At 42.0% G+C, this 13611-nt stretch overlaps 1 protein-coding gene across 1 annotated transcript; it reads right to left on the reverse strand.

The window, feature by feature from the left end:
- Positions 1 to 1708: 1708 nt before the first annotated feature.
- On the reverse strand, positions 1709 to 10993 carry LOC5577257 (39S ribosomal protein L3, mitochondrial). Its single transcript, XM_001656310.2, has 5 exons — positions 10835 to 10993; positions 10691 to 10772; positions 10367 to 10621; positions 2351 to 2646; positions 1709 to 2171 (listed from the first exon to the last, which is right to left on the reverse strand). The coding sequence occupies exons 1-5, from the start codon at positions 10891 to 10893 to the stop codon at positions 1745 to 1747; spliced, it is 1119 nt and encodes a 372-aa protein (XP_001656360.1). The 5' UTR covers positions 10894 to 10993; the 3' UTR covers positions 1709 to 1744.
- Positions 10994 to 13611: the final 2618 nt, after the last annotated feature.

The following is a 13611-nucleotide window of genomic DNA, read 5'->3' on the forward strand; positions in this document are numbered from 1 at the left end:
TGCTTTTACAGATCTGTTAAATAATTTGCCACTTTTGGGGATGGTTCGTCAACACGTGACTGATTCTGTTCGAGCAGAGCATTATGTCTAACACTTCTTCTCTAGCAGATACCATGAAGGTTGGGCAATTGCCTATGATAAGTAATCCAAGATCTGTACTACTTAAGTATTCGATCAGACTAGAGCTTCTCAAATTGATATCTGAACTGCTCCAGATGATGCGATGAGTATTAGCATCACTGCCCATAATCAGCAGAAGGGCTCTTCTTAGGCAATGTACGACAATTCGTTTAAAATCATCCGTTGGGGATGGTTCATCATGTGGTAAATACACCGAACGATAGACGTATTTCCTATTGTAATCACCAACAGAAACTTCAATTGTGATAGCACATTCATTTCTGGTTGTTAGCTCAGAAATGAGTGTAGCAAGGATTGCTTTATCAACGAGCACGTTTGCACGAGGCATGACAACCGAGTTCGCCATTTCAAGTTTACTGGAAGTAACAAAAACTGTGTCCACAAGGTTACCAAGATAGAAATTTTGCCTACGAATTTCACTTCGGCTGTAACATAGGATTGAGACTGAAGAAGGGCAGCCGATTATCTCGGAGAAACACAAGGTCACCTGCACCCTGCACCATTCAGTGTTGATAGATTCACACTCAAATCTCAATCAATACGCTCTCCCGTGAGAGCAAACTCATTAGAGATCTGCTTCGCAAATCTCACGCTTGAGATTTTGATGCAAAATTACGCAATCAACTCAAACCGTAAAAAAATATTCAGTCGCAAAACCCGTCAAAAATTAGTGAAACCCGAATGTTGTTGTTTACGTTAGAAAGGATCACTATAATTTTACCAGACCAACAAGAAACTATTGTCGTGTGTGAGTAAACTGTGGAAGTACGATACAATGAGTCAAAAAGGTGAGCCAACTCATCCATGATTTTTTGACTGCTGAGTTGCGTGATTGACAACCCGAGGAGGAAAGACTTAAGCGCTCGCACCGGCAATTTTCAGCAGACCCGAAATGCGCTTGATTTTACCATGTCTGTTGTCGAAATCAGATTGTTGTAAATTATTTCTGTCAAATGTACCAGAAATGTGGTGGGATGTACCGTAAACATAGTAAATTGGTCTGAAATTCCATGGTAGTTTCAAGAATGGGCGTAGTCAGCTACAAAAGTAATTTTTACCACAGAATTTTTAACACATATTCATACACTCAAAAAAATCCAAACGTCATTGCTAACGTTTGGATTTTTTTGAGTGTATGAATATGTGTTAAATGAATGAATTGTTGAACATCTATACAAATAAAAATGGAATGGTGTTTTGTATGTCACGAAATAACTTGAGAACGAGTTAACGGATTTACCTGATTCTTTCACAGGTAGGCTCTCGAAGTGTTCCGACGTGTTAGTGTGCATAAAAAGTCGAAGTGCTTCACGGAAAAATTAAGAAAAACAGGAGTAGAAAACTGACACTTTTTTCAATGGAATTTTGTTTCACGATATCAACCAGCCTACTTCGGGACAAAACAAGGTTTGTCGGGTCAACAGGGGTCAACTAGTATAAAATAAAATTGAGCTTAAATTTGAATCGATAAATTCAATCAAACTGATCACAAGGTTGTGCCTTTGCTCAGGGTTAATGAAGAAAGTGTTGTTGGATCTTTTCTCTATTCAGTGTAGTACAACACAGCTCCTAATAGCTATCTTCATTTATTGTACTCTACCACTTACTCCTCCTTAAAAGTAATCGAACCACTCTTGAAGTTATGAATATCTTCATGCCAAATGTCCTCGTCGGCATATAGGTCATTCTCTGACTCAAAATGCGTTGGAAAAGCCGGAGCTTCTTTGTACTTACGAAGAGGCAGGATTGTATCGTAGATATAAACTAAGCCATTGGTGTCTCCGGCAATATTGCTTCCCTGCACCCACATTACGTTGTACTTGGTGTTGATACGCCAGATTTTCAGGCCTCGCAAATTGCGCCATCGGTTACCCATATGACCGGGCATTTTGGTTCCGGGCCAGACACGAGCCTTCTCTCCGCCGGCACCGATGTTACCGGGTTTGCGGTGGGTTTTTGTCACACCATGAGACGCCGGCATTCCCTTGAAGCCGTGTCGTTTCACAACCCCTTGGAACCCGTGATCCACACTGAAAGAGCAAGAATAAACATGAAGAGAAATATTATAAGTAGTGTCTTGATTTTATTGACGGATTTTACGCCAACTCGCCTTCGCTGTTCGTAACACTTTCTCAGAATTTCATGAATATTTTTGGTGTAAAAACTCCACCAACTCTCCATATAGCTACTTCCTAATAAATAAACTTACGTTTTTCCTCGCACATCCACATAGTCACCGACTTTGAAGTGGGTAACGTTCAGGGGCGTTCCCGGCAACAGTTGCGCTTCCGGCGACACAATAAACCGACAGAGATGCTGTTTGGGCAAAACTCCCGAATCTTTGAACAGGCCACAGTACTCTTTGGTGAATATCGACGGATCCTGACTTTGGGCTCCGACCAGCAGGCAACCGTACGGATTTTTCCAGTTCTTCTTCTGCCTTGGTTCCAGGGGAGGATTGAACTCTGCCGGGGGTATGTACTTGACCACGTGGTTGTCGATGACCTGAAGTGCGATAGGAAATTTCAATTTTTGAGTTTCATTTTAATTTTTGAGTTACCAAACTATGAGATCCAAATCACAGAAAAACAAACTGAAAAGTTTAACACTTCAGTCGTCGCGCTATTGTATTTTGTACAACACAGATGAAAAAACTTCGCTTTTCGCATACAGCAGCAGCGTGGTGGTTCTGATGGTGGCAAACCGCGCGACGACTGGACGGAGAATTTGAGAGTAAAACTATTGTGAAAAAAATGTTCGATAAATGCTACTAAGGGGTCATGCACAAATTACGTCACGCTCTAAGGGGGGGAGGGGGTCAAGCCAAGCGTGACAAGCCATACAAAATTTTGGGAGGACTCATACAAAAAACGTGACAAAGGGGGGGGAGGGGGTCCAAAAAGTTGAAATTTAGCGTGACATAATTTGTGTACCATCCCTAACACTGTCTGGTCAAACAAATCAAGTCAAGAATTTCTAATAGGACCCCTGCAGAAATTTCTAGAATAATATCTGGAGAAAATCCCGGACGAATTTTTGGAGGAATAACTGAGAAAACCCTGAAGGAATTTCTAGAATAATTCCTGAAGAAAATTCTGGAAGAGTCGCAGAGTGAATCCCTGTATAAATTCCTTATTTCAGGTGAGAACTCCACCTGAAGGAAGAATTCCTGAAGGAATCCCATAAAACAGGATTGCCCGTTGGCCCGTTGACTATTGTACCAATCCGAAGTTAGAACATACCAAGACTATTTGGTCGTTGTTCAGACAGACTGGACTAAGTGCTTTTTTATGGTTTCAGAAAAACCTACTCCAGGCATTCGAAATATCAAAATATTTGCATTGTTTGTTGTAAAAATGGTACTTTTCTATTTGATAATACATCTGTATGAAAATAGCATCGAAAAATTCCGAATTGATGGTGCTCTAATAACGTATTTTTAGACCTTCAAAATATCATCTAGTTCGGTCAGTCTGAACACCGACCATTTAATTTTCAATTTAGTTGTAAAGCCATAAAAACAAATGATCCAATTTATTCTTAAATCCTGATCCTCCCCAGGAAAAGAGCTAGTGCGAGCCTTGGGTTGCCAGTTTTTGCTTCAGATAATTATCCACCTTTACTTTCCTGGCGGACCAGCTTCTGGCTTCATTACGGTGTCGCTCAGATACCGGAGGAAGCTCTGCCGGCTGCCGGCCACGGACCTAAGGATCTGGTTGGCCTGTATTTCGATACAGGCTTCCGATCAGTCGTTCCTGGTTCTTTCTAAGAAACAGATGGCCCTTCTGCCAATACTGTTAGCCAATTTGTATCGAAAAGGTAAGACTCCGGCTTCGGCACAGGCCGAGTCGGCTGGCGTAGAAGGCAGATGTCCGAAGATTATCCGGATCGCGTTGTTGTAGATTCCCCCTAGGTTGCTGATCAGTTCGTCGAAGCGTTGACCCGTTATTTCGATCCCGTAAAGCAATCGGCTGTTAACGATTGCGTCGGCAACTCGGTTTCTGGACGTTCGATCGCTTCTTTTCCTTTTTCCGGATATCAGCCTCAGCAAGTTGATTTGAGACTTGCATGCCGATCGGGCATTATCAAAGTGGGCTTTGAAGGAAGGGTGTCGATCGAGGGTAATGCCAACGATCTTAACGGTTTTCTTGTTTGGCATGGCAGTTACTGTTGACCGTGAACGGCTTTTTCGGTGGTTGGTGTTTTGAATTGCAGATGTGTAGTCTTGCGCATTTGGTTGCTGAGATTTCAAAGCCCACATTGTTTGCCCATTTGGCGACTGCATTTACGGCTGCCTGCAATTTTCGCCTGACCATCTTCGGGTGTACCGACCCCTGTGGCTAGCAGCAAAATGTCGTCGGCGTATACCAGTACGTATGCACCTTTCGGCAAGGATTGGAGGACACTATTCATTCCCACCAGCAGGCTTGATAATGCTCATCAACATCATGAGTTCAGTGAAATACTCTAGAGCAGCGTGCTGCCTTTGCTTCTTTGTGAGGGAGCGAAAAAATGCTAAGCAGAGAGGCAACGAAAAATGAGCGAGGAAGATGCAGCACAAAACACAACGGCCTCTGCATCGTTTTGATTTTGCATGGGATTTTGACGTTTACTGGCCTTGTTGTATACAAATTTTATGAAAGAGTGAACGAGAAGGAATGGTTTTTGTGCAGAGCCCCACAGAGTAAAAATCAATCAAAAGAAGGGTGCACTCACAACTCCCCGAGGACTGTTTGTTTGGGCGGCAGACTCAAAAGGTGAGCATCGCAACAAGAGAGAGAGAGTACCTGAAAAAATCCTCGCGTTTTCTTGCACTCTCACTCAAATCGCTTGAGGATCTGTATTGAAAATTTTGAGTTCAGTTTTTTCTTCTCAGAAAAACGGCAAATTCGCCTCCTCTTTGCCTCGCAGAGGATTTTCTATCAAGCCTGCCCACCAGAAAGAGCGTAACGGCGATAACCGATCCCTGTGGAACACCGGTTTCTTCGGGGATTTCTTTGGATTGATGATTCCCGATGCTGACCCGGAAACGACGGTTGGTAAGACTATTTTTCACGAATCTGGCAAGATTCCCAGTAACATCCCCGGGGTCCAGGCTCAGTTGTAGGCCTTGGCCAAGTCCAGGGAGGTCATTTCAACGTGTTCATTTCTTTCTAATGCCCCATTGAGAACATCCCCAAGAGCCGCGAAATAGGTTCCGGTGCCGAAACCTGTCCGGAAAGCGTGTTGAAACTGGTTGTCCAGAAGATCGTTTTTCTCGAGCTACTCCACCAGCCTGCGATTTGCCATGCAATCCATCATTTTTGCCAAACAGCTTGTTAAAGCTATTGGGCGAAAATCGCTGGGATCGTAATTTTTACCACAAGGCTTTGGAATGGGCACTACCAGGCTGTATTTCCAGCTGTAGGGTAGGGTACCAGCTAACCATTCGCTGTTGATTAGATCTAGTGCCTTGCTTTCCTATCGGGGGTAATTTTTTCAACTTCGGATAGCCAATTTGGTCCGGACCAGCGGATTTTCCTTTGCCCTTGCTGAGGGCAAAGAGGAGTTCGTCCATCGAAAACTTGTTAAAGTTCTGAATGGGGAAACCTGGCACTTGTGTCATAGCCAAAGCGGCATTGGTGGGTTGGTGTTTTATTTTATTTTTTTTTGAAAGTCGAGCGGGTATCGATGAAAGGACGAAAGGTTTCCAAAGTAATCGGCCAGGACATCAGCAACAACGATTGGATCCCGGGTCGTCTGGTTACCGGATTTGAGGACTAGACCTCTGATTTGGCGCTTACCCTGGATGGCATTCATCCTACTCCATAATTCCGCGGAGGACTGGTTATCGTTGATTTCGCAAAGGAAACTGGTCCACGATTTTTGCTTGGCTTCACGGATGATAAACTTGCATCTGTTGTTCGCGTATCGCTATTTTTCCATCGCGGCAATTTTCTACGGGTGGTCGGCCGGTAGTCGTCTGGCTACGCGGAGTGCTTTGCGTCTTGCTTTGACTGCTTTCTTTGTAATTTCAGACCACCAACAAAGGGTCCTTCGCCCGGGGGTGGGATTAGTCCTCGGAATGGCCGCCGTAGCGGCCTCGATGATGCTTTTCTAGAATTGATCGATAGACGACGGAGGAGAAGACTCCAGAATTTCCTCCACTCTGTCTTGGAAGATTTCTCTAGTGGCTTGGTCATAGAGCCAGCGAGGTCGACGGGAGGTTTCTGGCGGTGATGAGTTAGGTTGGATCCATATTGGGAAGTGAAGTGATCGCTCCCCAACAGATCGTTGTCCACGGACCCAAGCAGCTGATCGATGATGTTGTGGGACGCTAGCGAGATGTCAATGGATGTTTCTACGCGACCACGGATGAAGGTTTTACAGCCATCATTCAGGACGCATAATCCTGTTTCGGTTGCGTTTTCAAAAATCGTGGAACCTTTGGCGATGTTAATGTCACTGTCCCAGGTAGTATGGTGACCGTTGCGTCTCCAAGGATAATCTTTGGATCAGGTATCTTATCGAATGTATCGATCAGTCGGTTCTTTAGGTTAGCTAATTTACCGTTGGGAAGGTGTAAGCTGACGATTGCCATCAGGAAAGGCCACGAAATTTTAATAGCTGCAATGAGTAGATCGGTGTCCAATTGTAAAACCTCGTAACGAATTTCGTTAATAGTCCCTAACGCAACCGAGTGGTAGAAATTGGACCCTCGAATTGCGGGCCAGGAGTACTTTTTTCCCAATCTGCTGTTCGTAATATCTACAGAGGCTGCAAAGCGATGACGTGTTGATTTACCAACATTTCCAGGTCCAACAAATTGTTGAGAAAACCGTTTATGTTTCACTGGAGAATCAGCCGAGCGTTTCGATTGACATTAGGATGCGAGTGCGTACTAGAGTGGGTCTAAGAGAGGCTTGAAGAAGGGGAAAGTGCAAAGATGCATCTTCCATCTGCGTTTGGGTTGTTACCTGTCTAGGATCCTATTTCGCCTGCCGAGTGTTGAGGTCGGTTCAACCGTTCAAGTCCCCATACAGCTTCTGGTCGGCTGTCGCCCCAACTACTCGTGACCCCCAGGTTGCAGTTGGAATTAAAATCAACGTCGGCAAGGCAAGTTGTCGGGACGTACCACCTAGGTTGGAGTGCATAGGGTGCCCAAAAAGGTCGACAGCCGAACTTGCTCTGTTGGTAGAACAACAAGGAGCCAATAAAGCGCCGGGGCCCAGCGAAGAAGCGATAAAACTATCGTAATTTTCGCTGTTGGTGAGGCAGTCTCAGGGGAGTTTTCTGATTTTGCTTGTTTGGTTTGGTTCGACAGTCGACCTAGGTCCTTCATCAGTGGGCGACACCGAATCCTTGGAGAAGGTGCCCAAAGATGCGTTGACGTGTGAAGTGAATTTGAAAGTTTTTCAGAGATTTTTTTTATTCGAATAGCCGAAGCGGAAGCAAATGGGGAAAAAAACTTTCACATTTGCGACCATCTTCCGGCTTTCGCAAGAAAAAATCCCTGAAAACTACCCATCTTACCAACGGCAAGCTGTTTGCTGCCGCGCGGGAGATGATTGACAGTTCCGTTTTCATCGATCCCCGCACAGCCGAAGGCCAATACGTCGGGTACTCACAGAATGAGCATACACAGAATTTTTACTCAGTCAGCCAGTTTTGCATTGGTTGCCTCATTCGGTGTAGTTTGTACACATGCGCTGCGTGGTGCTGGCTTAGCGTGTGAGCTGCTGTGTTAGATGGGTCTATCGAATCGAGAGCTCAAATTTAAAAAGTCAATTAAATATAACGGCAACGGTCACGTCCTTACGATGAAGACAAGGAATGTTAGTTAGACAACCTTTGTTATTAGTAGAGTTAGGAAAAGTTCTGAGATTCACACTACAGTAGGCAAGCATAGCAAATCACAGTCAGCGAGGGAGGTACAGATACTACATACGAAATTTGATACAAAGTTTTTCCAAACTGCAAGATCTAATATCTAAATCTAATATCTAATTCCAATTTACATTGATTATGTTTTAATTGCTTGATAATCATTCCCTTTCTTTTTTTAGGTTTCCTCTAGATCGCCGCTATACCTTTTGAGCTGTAGGCCAAATCTTTCAAACAATATAGTGCGGTGCAAAACTTCCGAAAATGAAATGAAAATCAGTCAAGGAATTGTTGTCTGGAAAATTGAATATAATTTGTCGTGAAAATTGAAATCTCTACTACTGTGCAATTTGCAACAAATATTGTGAGAACATCTTCCTGGATTTTATGATAATATTACCTACAATTAAAATCGTGTTTAATATTACGTTGGACTCTAGCTTTGGATTCTAAGAACAAATCTTTCAAATCTGTGAGAATGATTTCCAGGATTTTGCAATAATTCTAGGATCTCGCCAAATAACTTAAATAAAGCTTCGAGTTTTGTAAGAATACTGTAGAGGATTTTGCGAAAATCTTCAGACTTAAGTAACAATTCTTCCTAAGATAAACTTTTCATCAGAACATTGTCCAAAATTATAATCTACAATCCTGTCATGGAATCTGTAAGGATGTAGTCCAAGATTTTATCATAATCCTACGCAGAAATATGTGAAAACTATGCTTTGAACTTTGTGAGAATTACGGCATGAAGACATGCTGCGTAAATTCCTTCCAGGATTGTATGAATGTGATAAAACTTTTAACATGATTCTTTGAGACTTCCTCCTATGACTTAGTGAGGATATGTTTGTTCAATGTTTTTGAAAATTTGTGAGTCTTGGTCTTGCGAAATTCGAAAAGCTAAGCCGGGTCTTTTAAATATCTTCCTTCAAGTTGTTGTGAGGTATGTATGGTAAACCAACTTCATCCTCATCAACTTATTCAAGCCTAAAATAAAATAAAGAATTGTTCATAATTAAATTTAACTTGAGAAATATTACAATAACAAATCATGATTATTTCCGCAAATCAAAAAAAAAAAAAAACTTTGTTTGGCAGAAAGAAGAAAACAATGAAATACGACTGTTCGTCACGGCATGCTGAGGATATATTTCCAAGTTTCAGTTCAGTGGTGGAAGTCAGCTTCTGTCAAATATTTTATAGCATATTGATTTTATGGCGAGCGTAAAAAACTGGATAACCGCATTGTACGCCGAACAAATGTTTGTCTCCCAACCCTGCAGGAACAAGTGATGCGACCAAAGGATCAAACACTACTCATATAAAATCCAAACCCATAAATTCCAAACAAAAAACAGGCTTGTGATAAAATTTTCTTACGAGTTTCTTGTTTCGGATGAACTTCTTGGCTAAAATTAATTGAAAATTGTAGACGAATTTCTTTGAAAATTCGTGGGACAAATTTCAGATGAAATTCCTGTCAGAATCCAAAAAAGGGTTCTCTTGGGAAATTTCTAACAGAAGTACTGTGAAATTGAACCTTTCCGTCCTCATAATAGTTCCAAAGCGCCATTAATTCGTAGCAAACTCAATCATATGATTGTTGTGCACTAGTAATTAGAGAATAATTCTCTGAGTATGACAAAAGTCAAGATTTCAACTGAATATCTCAATAAATCATCGAATTATTGAAAACAGTCATGTTACTATCGATAACTTGTAAAATTCTTGGAATCATAGAAGAATTTCTTACTAAATTCCTAAATGAAGTCAAAGCGTTAGTCATTGATGAGTTTATGAAAAATTGAAAGTTTGCCTTTAAAAAAAAATGTTAAGGTTCTTTCTGAAGGTAGAAGATTAGAGCACGAGCATAGATGACCGTACAATCTGTACTTGTAAATAGGACCCCAAACATTCGACAATAACGGCCACATCCTTACGGTCATCGGCGAAGGGAAGGAATGTTAGTGTGACATCCATTGTTTCTAGAGACCGAGATCAGCTGGGGAGGAGGAATCATAGCTGCATGATCAGGATTAACCTTGGTAAATGATGCGATTCATGCAACCACAGTTCAAAAGTCACCTAGACGTCAGTACTTTAAAGACAACGTGAACAAGTCGACACTTTTAGCGTCGAACCATTCAAAGGTTTAATGATAAAAAGGATAAAAATCATGTAATAGGGAACATTCCTACTGTTGTCATGATAAAAATCCTTTAATCATATATAATATAAAATAAAAGCACGAAACGAGCTCACCAAATTGATCATCCATCCTTGACTGAGCCGTAAGCTACTTTAAACATTAAACTAAATAGCTAAACCTGATATTTATCTATTATAAACTAACATTTACCTGAAGCAAAGTGGTCCTAATTTTGGTGCCATCCTTCATCCACAGCGGGTACTGCCCTATCTTCCGGGCGATCACTCCGGTTCTTTTCAAGCCCGGTCGCCACTGCACTGCCGGCAATTCCTCAGTACGGATCAAAGACTGGTTCGACTGATCGAACGTTAGCACTCCCTTTATCAGGGCAGGAGGACCGAATTTGTCGTGCAGCACCTCCTTCACAAAGGAGGTATTCTCCGGGGTGAGCATTTCATCATGAACCTGCAACAAGACCAGGTTTCCAATGCAATCTGTTCAAAATTAATATTAACTAAATAAAAAGGGACTCACCGTTCGTTCCTTTCTGACAAACCAAATCGGGTTTCGTAACCGAGGTCGATTGAGATAGTTTTTGTTGCGTGTTTGATTCAGGCTGAAAAAAAAGCTGGTTTAAGTTTGATTTGTCGGAAATATACGACCAACGATTAAGCTTACCCAGTCAGGAACGTTGTTTGCCGGAAGAGGCGCGCAGTCAAAAGACCTGAATTAAGCATTTCTGAGAGTAAAATTCAGAAAATAAAATTTAATTTTCTACAATGTTCAACATGCGGCTTCGGCAACTGGGACGACGATGGATGGAAAGCAAAACAAGAATCGTTTTGACGATTTCAATTGGTACACACTCGCTTCGGCTAACTCAAATTTGAGTAATTTCAACCCACAATTATAATTTCTTATTAAACGCTACACGCTCTGAGTAGAGGGTTTATTCACAAATTTCTGATGCTGAAAATAGTGATTCTTGATATCAACTCACTCCTTCGTAACGCATTTTGTATGAATATTCTTTTCGAATTATGTGTGAGCTGTAAGGGTTCGTTCAAATATTACGTAACGCTACAGGGGGAGGGAGGGGGTCTTACATGATGTTACGGTCCATACAAAAATTTAAAATTTTCCATACAAAAGTTGTTACGAGGGGGAGGGAGGAAGTCTAAAATTGGCAAATTTTGCGTTACGTAATATTTGAATGAACCCTAACATCCTTACGAAACCCACTTAGGTTATGAAATTTTTGAATGGACCCAAATAAAAATAATAACCAGTTCCGCTTACCGTTGCCGTTCCGCTATTATTGCGTTCGGGCCTTAATACTATTAATAAGCGGTTTCTACACCACCGCTTAGGCCTTAAACCTGGTTTAATTTATGGGTAAACGTGGTTTACGGCTTAAGCAAGGGTGAAGAAATTGGCCCAAAGTCATACACTGGTGTGAAAACGTCGTAAATAATCGAATAAAACGTGTATCATTTTGTCTTTTTTGTGAGAAACAATAGAAACTCCCTAGTTTTGTGACCGCGAGCTGATTTCATGCTAAAATTAAGCGATTTACACGGCAAAAAATTGTTGACAAGAGGATTCATTTTTAAACAGTTCTAGCTAGAAGACAGTGTTGTGAAAAACTCAATTTCTCATAACTCACGCTTGGGATTTTTCATGCGTGTGTTGTTAATCACGCAACTCAGGAGTCAAAAAATCATGGATGAGGTGGCTCACCTTTTTGACTCATTGTCTCGTATTTCCACAATTTACTCACACATGGCAATAATTTCTTGTTAGTCTGATAAGATTATAGTAATCCTTTCTAACGTAAACAACAACATTCGGGTTTCACAAGTTTTTGACGGGTTTTGAGACTGAATCATATATTTACGGTCTGAGTTGATTGAGTGATTTTGCATTCAAAATCTCAAGCATGAGATTTGCGAAGCAGATCTCTGGTGAGTTTGCTTTCACGGGAAGAGCGTATTGATTGAAATTTGAGTGTCTATCAACACTGTTAGATGACAGGTTATGATTCTTCTTTTTTTTTTTCAAATCATTTATTTGGTAGGCTCATTTGTTTTCTAAAAACTCTACGGAGCCGAATATCTTTACAGAACAATTTGTTATTCTAAAAAAAAATCATACTAAATTATCAATAGCGGGTCTTGCGAGCGACCTTGGTTTTTGGCCCGGCACCTGTACTGGAACCCGAACCAGAACGTGAAGCCGCAAACTCGGCCCGCCGTTGGGTTGCTTTTTGAGTTCAGCATCGCTCGTGGATTGCTTTGGCCACTTCTCCCAGTTTTTTCCATACTTTCTTTCCGCCGGCGCTCTTTTTTCCGAATCAGCTCCTGTGTCACATACGGATTGCTCTATCTGTTCCGTTTCTAATTCTTCCGTGGATTGGTCGATGTACTCTTCTTCTTCTTCCTCTTCTTCAAGGACTTCGATTATGTCCTCCTCCAATGCTTCCGACATCTCCAATGCTTTTGATGTACTTGCTTCTCCAGACACAACGTCAGCATATGAACAAGTTCCAGAATTTCCATGTTTCCTCTTATCCTTGTTGTTTTCGGCTTTGCCGTTGTGGGCAAGAGTCCTGCGGTGTCCCAATTCTCGACACAGGAAACACGTGTCCTTCAGACCTTCATAGAAAATCCTCCCTTTCCTATGACCAACATCGATTGATGGTGGGATATTCGTTTTAACGACCATGTACACTCCACGCACTCCTGTGTACATGTGGTCGAGGCAAGGTCCGACGGAAACTTCTCTCGGACCACATACTCAATAGTACCAAACTTTCCGAGCACCGACGACAAACTATCGTCCGGCAGTTCAGGTGGCAAATCAAACACACGGACGTATTGTGTATTTGCACCCGCTGTCGACATCCTCACCGTTACTGCTTTTCCGTTCGCATAAACGAATTGCCGTGGATCCACATTCTTGCGCAGTGATTCCGTCATAGCCTCTTTCGACGTAAATTTGATGAACAGCGAACGGTCTTGCGCTGTTTTATACGCAGTTTCCATTGACATCAAGTCCGTGTCCAGCTGCTTTAGGAAAGATGCTACTTCCACCCATGATGGTTGTGGACAACCCACCGGAAAGCGAAACTGAACGGTATTGATTACTTTTTCACTCATGCTGTTTGTACAGCACAAAAAAGCACCGCGATAGGTGTAGCAACAGTGAACGACCGTGAAACAAAGCGCACTTGGAAACTCTGCTAATAATAAACGAGAAACCGATCAAGAGGGAACACAAAACTTGCGTCCGTGCTCGACGACGGCAACGAGAGAACTGATGATGATTCTTCTTAATTTTCTCTTAACCGTATGAAAGATACCGGAAAGCTATTTACGTCGATTTAAAAAAGTAATCGAGAATAGGGTCCTAAAGCCCTGTCCAAATTTTAGCAAATGTCAAATAGGAACAACCCC

The sequence above is a fragment of the Aedes aegypti genome, chromosome 1 (genome assembly GCF_002204515.2).
Source record: "Aedes aegypti strain LVP_AGWG chromosome 1, AaegL5.0 Primary Assembly, whole genome shotgun sequence".
Classification (NCBI taxonomy): Eukaryota; Metazoa; Arthropoda; class Insecta; order Diptera; family Culicidae; genus Aedes; species Aedes aegypti.